Below are 9,842 nucleotides of genomic sequence, written 5' to 3'. Positions count from 1 at the left end.
GAAGGTCTTGCTAAGTATCCAGATGAGTGTCTACCCAACGCTTGAGCTCTTTCCTACCCTCATGGGTCTGGGAACGAGGCAGGGCTTCCGAACACCAGGGTTTGGTGAAATATCATCTGTCTCCATCTTCAAATTCCTAATAAACTTGAGAAAGGGCCCCACATTCTTATTTGGCTTCCCACTTGGCCTGGTAGGTGGCATAGTCCTGTCTACACTCTTTTTGTCTGCCTGTCTGTCGGTCTCTTTTTCTGGTGTGCCTATGTGTAGTAGATGTATCCGTGCAGGCAAGAGTGTGTGTGCACATGTTTGTGCACACAAGCGGGGGTTGGGGTTGACATCGGGTATGGAGGGTTAATGACCTAACAGCCCAGCTGGACTGAAAAGCTCTGGACAGGCCAGTGGATGTGACTGACGACAGCTGTGGGCTTTTAGGATCTGAGGAGCAAACACACGCCACTTTCAGTAGTGTTTGCCCCTTTTTTGTTTGTTTGAGACAGCGTTTCTCTAAGTAGCCCTGGCTGTCCAGGAATTCTCTGTGTGGACCAGGCTGGCCTCGGACTCACAGAAATCCACCTGCTTCTGCCTCTCCAGTGCTGAGATTCAAGGTGTGTGCCTGTTTGGAGTGTCCACTGCTTTAAGACTGCAGGGGAACTGACCTGCAGGAGAAATCTCTCATCCAACCCTTTTCTACCTGGAAAACCCCCAAACTCCCTGTCCCTTTGTGTGAAGGAACAGTTGTTGCTAGAGGGACCGCTAGGTAGTTCCCAGCTGCGCAACAGTTCAGCACCGAAATAACCACACAGAAACTGTATTAATTAAACCACTGCTTGGCCCATTAGCTCTAGCTTCTTATTGGCTAGTTCTTACATATTAATTTAACCCATTTTTATTAATCTTTGTATTGTCACATGACTGTGGCTTACCGGCTAAAGTTTCAGCATTTGTCTCTGCTGGGGCTACATGGCTTCTCTCTGACTCCTCCTTCTTTTTCCCAGCATTCAGTTTAGTTTTCCCCACCTACCTCTATTCCCTGCATAGGCCTAGGACAGTTTCTTTATTAACCAATGGCATACAGAGGGGAACCCACATCAAATAGTCGCTGCTCCAGAGGAGAGTTGTTCCTCCTCTGGATTATTCTGATTAGTTGTTCTGATCAGAATAATTCTGCAGCTGGGGATGCCTATCTGTCTGCTTTCCTTTAGTTCCACACCACCTCCATCAATCCCAGCTTAACCGAGTATCTTCCTTAGTTGTTCTCCATCTCGTAGCTCTGCGATGCGATCTTTCACTGAACCCGAGATCCTCAGTATGTGAGGCTGGCTTGACAGTGAGCTCCTGGGGTCCACCTGTCTCCATCTGGCCAGCGCTGGAATTACAGATGCTTGCCTAGCTTTGATATGGGTGCTGAGGATCTGAACAGGCTTTTCTGTTTAGGCAGCGGGCACTTTACTGACCGAGCCATCTCATCAGCCCCCTGGCTAAACTCTCACAGAGAAGGTCTCTTCCACATAAAACAAAAGGAACTGAGGTGAGTGCATGAGATGATGGGCACAGGTTTGTCCAGCAAGGAGTCACTGGCTGGAGTAGATGGCAGGAAGAGCCCCATCACCACCAAGCTTCCTTCGGTACCAAACTGTTGAGGTGCTCCACCCTGTCCAAGGCTCTCCACCCTAGAGTCAGGCTTTTCTTAGAGGCTGGGCAAGGCCCTGGGTCCCCGAGTGAGCCCGAATGAACAACTCGGCAGTCTCTAGCAGGCCTTCAACATGCTAAAAGACACAGTAGAGCACCCATGGAATGTGGCACTCCGGAGCTGGATGCTTGGGCTTTGGCCTGGCCTATCTTCTGTTCCGAGGTCCATCCGCACTGGCTTCCTGACGTGGGAGCATGAGGGTGATGACGGTGGGCAGTAGTGCCCAGACACTGGGATATCTGGTGTAGCCTTGTTTGCTGTTTTATTATTTGTTGGTTTTTGTTTTGTAATGCTAGGCTTCGAATCAGGGTTTTATGAATAGACACTCTACCCCTGAGCTAAACTCCCAGCCCTCCTCCCCTGCTGTTTCTAAAACAAGGTCTCTATAAGCAGCAAGGACAGGCCTCAAACTGGTGATCTTGATCAGCCTTCCTGAGCACCGAGATGACAGGACTACTACGCCTAGCTTCTAGCCACTTTTTAAACTTATATGTAACTGAAGCTGGTATCCAACTCCTGACCATCTTGCCTCCACCTCCCAAGTGCTGGGATTATAGATGTGTGCACCATACTGGGCTTAGCTGCTTTCTGTTTCACATATAGTGGACATTATGGAGAAACAGACCCGGAAAAATACAGTTTTTAGGTTATTTACAGTCAAGTGACCAAGACAGACAATCATTTGTAAATCCATGAAGTTTGTTTTCCAGTGGCCCCTGTTCTTTTCCTCTGTGGGAAAACTCAGCTTGAAGTAATGAAGTTATTGGCAACATGAATGTGACCGGTGTGCCCATCCTGGCTGGTGCCACAACATTTGGAATGTGGCTGGGAATGAGATTAATCTTAATATGTTGCTCCTGATAAAACATGAATGCATTCCTAAAATTCCATTGGGGATGTGTCCTAGGAGTAAGCATTATTCTTCTTTCTTTCTTTCTTTCTTTCTTTCTTTCTTTCTTTCTTTCTTTCTCTTTCTCTTTCTTTCCTTCCTTCCTTCTTTCCTTCCTTCCTTCCTTCCTTCCTTCCTTCCTTCCTTCCTTCCTCCTTCCTTTCTCCCTCTTCTTTTTCTTTTTTGATCTTGTTTAAAATCCCAGTCCTGGTGATGGCAATGGGGATTGTTCACTGCATTCATAACCTGACCATACTGTGTTGTGGGATAGGGCTGTTCAAAGGCCCTGGACTTTAAGAACTGCTTTCTGACAGTACTGCAAGACAAGCCAGAATAAAAGTCTCTTCCTTAGTCTTTGTTTCTGACTCAGCCCAACTCTGTCTGCAGATGGGAGAGCATGAAAGAGGTAGGGGGAATGCTGGACTCAATCCAAACCCCAACCCAGAAACTGTACCAGCCTCGCGGTGGTAGCTCAAGGTTACTTGCAGGGTCCTGCAGGGCCTGCTGCATCAGATCTGCTCCTCCTTTCTGGATTCTTCTGGGATGGTCATGCTAAACCTTAGTGTCGACTCTAGTTGCCTACAGATTGGCAGCAGGTGCCCTTACTCAGGGTTCTTAAAACTCACTCAATCCATCATTGCTATTCTTCTGAAAGCCTGCCTGCGCTCTTGCCCAAAAGCAAACGTGGCATTCTCTCTGGGGCCAGGAGATGGAAACAGAACCCAGACGCAGCAGAGGGTCCGTGAGCAGAACAAGCATGTTCCCTGTGACAACTAGAGGACCGCCTCGGGCGTGGCCAGGCTACCCAGATGGTCCTGTGTACAAGAATCTGCATGCTTCCTTCCTCGCTTCCTTCCTTCCTCTCAGTTCCTCCCTCACCATCTTACCTGGGGGCAGGTAATAAAGCAGGAGGAGGGAGATGGATGGACTTGGAGGGCGGGGAACCACGTGGTGTCATAAAGCCCGGCTAGAGAGGGCCTGTCCAGAGAGTGTCCAGCCAGCAAGCGCCAGCAGTCAGAGTGGACCAGCAGCCCTTTGGACCCGAAGCAGAAGCTGCAGGGTCAGGGCATAGGCCATGCTCCGAGGCACGCCAGGACTAGGCCTCAGGGAGCTGAAGCGGAGTGAGGGTTCTGTGGAGGACTTGGGGCGCTCTTGCCCCGAGGCTGGCAGGAATTTTGGAGCGCTGAAGCGCAGCCTGGATGAGGCAGAGGAGGCAGCAGGCAGAAGGCGCGAGCGGCCCGCCCGGTCCAAGGCGCGGCGCATGGCGGCCAACGTGCGGGAACGTAAGCGCATCCTGGATTACAACGAGGCGTTCAACGCACTGCGCCGGGCGCTGCAGCACGATCTGGGTGGCAAGCGGCTCTCCAAGATCGCCACGCTGCGCAGGGCCATCCACCGCATCACTGCGCTCTCCCTGGTCCTGCGTGCCAGCCCGGCGCCCCGCTGGCCCTGCAGCCACCAGGAGTGTCATGGCCAGGCTGCTCACGACTCAGGCGCAGGAGACTCCGGCTTCAGTGCTCCTCGGTCCGGACCGCCGCCCCCAGCGCCTGGCCTCGTGCGCAGGGATGTCACCAACTCCTTAGTGCCGCCTGCACCGCGCTGCGCTTCGTGCTCCCCGCACGCGCACTTGGGACGGCCCAGGGTGGTGGCTGAAGGGCCCAGTTTGACCCAGGCCTCCGGGGGAAGCTGGCGCCGAAGTCCCGGGGCTCCCCCTGTTGGACCGATTCCGTGGCGGTGGGGCTCCGGGATGGTCTACCAGCACTCCTGACTCGGCCCGCCCCGAGAGGGAAACCAGATTACTGTCTGAAAGACGACTGCAAAAGAGAAGATTGCAAAAGTCACCCCGGACAGAGCAAAACTGGATGGTTTGCGACTTGAGTGGCTGCCTTACCAGCGGGAAGGATCTCTGGGGGCCAGGGCAGCCTTCCCACACCCCAGTCTGGGGTACTGAAGGAGTGAGATCTTAGGTTTGGACTTGGCCAACCTTTTCTTCCTGGAAAGTGGCCTCTGCTTTTCTGTGCCTCTGAACCCTCTTTGCGCTTGCTGCATTTGGACAGTGGGACTCATGGGATTTTGTGGGTAGACATCTGCTCTGATCTGAGGGCACACACTGTGACCCTCTTATCTTGTTTGGACTGCTGTTGATCTGAGAGGCGGGAAAATGACCAAATAAAAAGGAAAGTGTCTTGTCCATCCACTACCAGGACTCCACTGAGTTTAGTGACCTAGTATAATAGGAAAGCCTGGGAACCTGGGGGTCACTTTGGAAGGGTGGGTAGGGACTGCAGCCCCCAGTAGACATCCATGCACTGGTTTATAGCAAGACCCGGGAATGGCTGGGCGCAATAAGATTAGGACCCCAGTAAAGAGCCCTTAGAGAAATTCCTCCCTGTGCTAGAGGAAGTTAATGGGGCATCAGAGGCTAAGGTCATTGCCAGCCTTACCTGTGAGTCTCCCTGCCGGACTGCTGTCTGCGGTGAGCCTCAGTCTAGGCTGCCTTGAGAAAAGAGCCTGCGCAAGTGGCAGGGAGGGAGAAGTTGAGGGCAAAGTCAAGAGGTCCGGTCAGAGACCCAGAGCAATAAGCAGAGCCCACAGCCAATAGAGCGCCAGGGCTTCCGTAGAGAGGTAGACTTTGAGGAGTGGGTTGGGGAAGAGTGGTGGTCTTAGGCCAAAGCCAAGGGAGACACAGGAACACCTTTCCCTGAGAATTATGGAGACCTGGCCAGCTGTCTATAGGATGGGCTTCTGCGCGGGGTGCTAATTGCAGGAGGCACTGTTTGCTGGGCTGTTGCCACCTCTGAATGGAGGCTGGACAGATGCCACAGGCATGAATGGACTCAGAGAATGAGGGTTTCTCAGCACAGTCGAGATGAAATTCAAGGTCACAACTGAAGCTCTCTGCTTTTTGTGACGTCTTGTCTCCAGCCATAGCCTTAAGGCTCCTATTTCCACAGCCAAGGTTGTGAAACAGGCCGCGTGAAGGCTGCTGCTCTGGGCCTAGATAGGAGCGAAGTGTGAGACTCTAGCTTCAGTCCGGTCCCTAAGCTGATGGAAGCAGAAAAAGGAACGAACCTGGGCCTGCCTGGGGTCGACCTCCCTGCCACTTCACTTCTGATGTGGATAGTGATGCCACCTCAGGGAGGCTGAGGTAGCTTCCAGCAGTTGTTTGCAAATTGTTTGTTCAATACTACGATTCTATGTTTGGGCAGCCTAGACAACGCTTTACCCTTGTTTTACCTTCAGGGGCTTTTTCAATGGAAATAAGATAAATACGTACCAAATCCTATTTTCCTAAATTCTAAGATAATAAAATTTTTCTCCCCCCCAATCACGTTCTTCACCTAAGAACATCGATGGCGCCCCCTGTGGGTGGAATTAGGATGTGCAGCACCTGCAAGAGTTTAATGCACTCTGCCTGCCTTCTCCTAGCTCAGCAGTTGAGTGGCCTTGAGCAAATCGCTTAACCTCTTTGTCTGAGGGCTACTCAGTCAGTCGCTACACAAGCTGCTGTGCAGATACAATGAGACACGTTGAAAGCACTTAGCAGTGCTTAGCTCCGCCCTAAGCCCTGACTGGAAGCTATTTAATCAATCTGTTCACGAGGTTGCCTCAAGACATTGTGTTTTGGGAAGGTGTTTAGAAGTCGTGGAGTCTGCAACATGGTTCCTCTTATTGCTTCCTTAGGATTCTGTGTTTGAGTGCTGGTTTGCTGATACGTATTTGCCTATCATGAAATCTTTTCTCACATACGTATTATATATGTATTTATGTAGATGTATGACTTCATGAATATGTGTGCATGCATGCGTGTATGTACCAACCTAACAGGAGTTCCCTCCTCTCTCGGTGCTTTAGGGAGAGCCTAAGCCGGAAGAGTCTCAATTATGTGTCTACATCAATTTTCTACAAAAAGTTTCTACAACTCTTGTATGAGTTTTGGGAAAAAAAATTGCTTCACAAGATCATATCCATGCTCCTAGGTGAGTGATCCTATAAAAGAACAATAAATTTGAGGTTTATTAAAGCGATGAAGCTTATCAACTAAGATCAGATGGGTTTGTCCAAACATAGCAGAGAGAGAGAGAGAGAGAGAGAGAGAGAGAGAGGGAGGGAGGGAGAGAATATAATGGAATGACTTAAAAATGCATATGAAAAGCAAATTCCAGAAAGGAACCACACATTGCAATAGTGCTGCTGTGGCCAAAAGTTATAAAAACAGATATGGACAAAGAAATTCCTTATCCATGCAAGACTGGGAAAAATATCCCTCAAAGAGTCTCTCAATGGGATTTTTAAAATATAATTTTTACATTAGTAGTAGTAGTAGTAGTAGAAGCATTGGTACTTTTAAAAGTTTGACTGAATTTTTTAAAAAAGTTTTATTTATATTACTTTTAATCATGTGTGTCTATGGGGGGGTAAGCACATGAACACAGGTGCCCTTAGAATCCAGAAGAGGGTGCCAGGTCCTCTGGAGTTGGAGTTGAGTGTGGTTGTGAGCTACTTAATACTTAATAGGGTTCTGGGAGCTGAATTCTGGTTCTCTGCATCCTGGTCCTCTGCAAGAGCCACACACACTCTCCAGCCCCCTTACTTTTTTTTTTGTAATTTATTCATTTTGTGTGTGTGTTTTGCCTGCATGTATGTATGTGCACCATGTACCTGCTTGGTCCCTAAAGAGATCAGAAGCTCCACTAGAACTAAAGTTACAAATGGTTGTGAATCACCTTGTGCATGCTGGGAGTTGAGCCCAGCTCCCCTGCAAGAGCAACAAGTGCTCTTAACAGTTGAGCCATTTCTCCAGCCTGTTAAATCCTGAGTGCTGGGATTAAAAGTGTGCACCACCATGCCCAGTTTTTACTGTGTGTGTTTTGTTTTTTGTTTTTTTGAGAGCGCCTGCTTGTATTGCCTAGGGTGACCAGGAACTCTCGATCCTCCTGCCTCAGTCTTGGAGGGGTTAACTCACAAGCCCGTGCCACTAAGCCTGTCAGAGGCAGAGAACACAAATGTCTCAGTCCTTTCAGCATCCTCACAGCTCAGGAGGGCGCAGGAATCTACTTGTCCCGCTGAGACAGGGCTCAGCACTCTCATCCTCAGGGAGGCTGGGCCACATGAACAGCAGTTGGTCAGGGTTCAAAATTATTTAGGTCCCAATATCTTTATATTAAAATTCTGAAACCCCCATTTTTATATGGAGTAAGTTAAAACAAAAAAAAATTGTTAAGGATTAGAGAGATGGCTCGGTTGGTAAAGTCGCGTGTTGCCAAACCTGACAACCTAAGTTTGACCTCTGGAGCCTCCATAGTGGAAGAAGAGAAGCAACTCCTGCAAGTTATCCTCTGACGTTCACATGTTTGCCGTGGCACATACGTGCATCCACCCCCAACAAAATAGACACATGTAATAAGAATTTTTCTGTTTTGTTTTTTGAGACAGGGTTTCTCTGTGTAACTTTGGAGCCTGTCCTAGAACTTGCTCTGTAGACCAGGCTGGCCTCGAACTCTCAGAGATCCACCTGCCTCTGCCTCCCAAATGCTGGGATTAAAGGTGTGCAACTTCACTGTCCAGCTATAAGAATATTTTTTTAAGAAAAGAAGGAAATGGGGGGGGGGTAGGAAAAAAAACCACCATGTGTTAGAGATGCCTTAGTTAGTGAATACCAAGGGATCTGAGCTCAGCATCCAGCACCCATGGAAACCAGGCGTGCACACCCCTGTCACCCCAGCTCTGGGAAGACAGAAACAGGAAGGGACCCTATCTGGGACTACTGCATAAAATGGACCAGCACACCAAAACATCCATCTGCTCACCCCAACTCTGGTCAGTCACCTATCAGTATCAACCACTAGGTGGCACTGCAGATTCAGTATTTGACACTGGTCAACCTGACTTGGTGGTCCCCCATTCTAGCCCATCAGGCCCCTTTCCTGCTCCTGCCCAAGACCACTCTTGGGGCATCTTGATTCCTTTTTCTTGTATCTTTTACAAAGTCAAAAAGGTCTCTTTGTGTCTGATTCCCTTCAATATTTATTTACTTGAAATATTTCTTATTACTAGCACATTTTTATTTAAATTAGTCACATTTCAAGTGTTCAGAGCCACAGGTTGCTGGGATTAGGCTGTGCCTATGTTCCTTTATTCAAGTGACAGCTCCCACATTGTAACCTGACTCCTTTGCACCTGGGTACTGATAAGAGGAGCCGTGTCAGGGACCTCATTTCCATGCCTTGGACGGCCTTTTCCATTTGAAAGGCAACCATTTAGTTTCCCAGACTCCTAGGCAGGGCCACCCACCCAGTTCATTTGCCTCACCACTCTCCTGGCTTGAGATAGAAAGAGTCCCCCTGAGGTCTGAGATGGACAAACTGTCTCCCTACGATAACAATGGCTTTGCCTTACTGAATAAAAGTTCCCTTTTTATATGTATGTGCGTGGGTGGAATAGCACAGGCATGTGTGAGGGATGGTTACATCTGTGGGTGCACTTCAGGTTTGTGCACGTGTTATGGAGGAGGCCAGAGGTTGACAGTGGGTGTCTTCCCCTTCTATATTAAGTCAGAGTCTCCATCTGAACCAGGACCTCACTAATCCACAAGCTGGGGGAATCCCTGGTTCTGCCTCCCAAGGGCTGGGAGCACAGGTAGCAGCCATTCCTACCTGTCATGTGTGTGGGGGCTGTGTGAGCTTCGGGCCCCACCATTTCTTGGCAAGCACTTTACCCACTACCCCTAACTCTTGAATAAAAAATTCTTTAATATAGTTTAATTTATCAAACATGAAAATTCACCTTGATTCCTCAAAGAATTTCTAAACTTACTAGTCCCCAGGTGTGCTTTCAGTCTCCGAGGTGCCCCTTCAGGCAGGTCCCACACGTGACTCCTCCTCAGGCCTGGCATCCCTTCCTCCCTCCCTTCCTCTCTTCCTCCTGCCAGCTGTCTGTGAAGTCAACTCCCCTTCTACCTCTCCTAGGAGCAATATTTCTGAAATAAACTTGAAACCAATCAAAGTCATCCCCCTGCCCCCTCCCTCTGTGATGGTTTTGCTCCCCCCTTCTCCCCCCTTCACTGTGGCTGGTTTTGTTCTCCTCACCCTCCCCTGCTCAGGCTGGCTTTGCCCCTCCCCAGCCCCGGGACACAGGCCAGGGAAAGTCATCTGCCTGAGAGGACATGGAGATGAGTGTTTCTTCTATGAGCCTCTAGTTCTGAATTATGAAAGCAATAGATTTGAACTCTGATCTCTGCGGTGCTTCCGGCTCTGCTTTCCC

At 49.4% G+C, this 9,842-nt stretch overlaps 1 protein-coding gene across 1 annotated transcript; it reads left to right on the top strand.

The window, feature by feature from the left end:
• Window positions 1-3,448: 3,448 nt before the first annotated feature.
• On the top strand, window positions 3,449-4,776 carry Bhlha9 (basic helix-loop-helix family member a9). Its single transcript, XM_085695353.2, has one exon. It carries the CDS (start codon window positions 3,655-3,657, stop codon window positions 4,345-4,347), a length of 693 nt encoding a protein of 230 aa, XP_085551479.2. The 5' UTR covers window positions 3,449-3,654; the 3' UTR covers window positions 4,348-4,776.
• Window positions 4,777-9,842: the final 5,066 nt, after the last annotated feature.

The sequence above is a fragment of the Myodes glareolus genome, chromosome 9 (genome assembly GCF_982192425.1).
Source record: "Myodes glareolus chromosome 9, mMyoGla1.1, whole genome shotgun sequence".
NCBI lineage: Eukaryota > Metazoa > Chordata > Mammalia > Rodentia > Cricetidae > Myodes > Myodes glareolus.
This window is presented reverse-complemented; position numbering and strand designations above follow the sequence as displayed.

Coding starts and splice junctions, on each gene's coding strand:
- Bhlha9 (XM_085695353.2), top strand. CDS start 3,655: ATGCTCCGAGGCACGCCAGGACTAGGCCTCAGGGAGCTGAAGCGGAGT.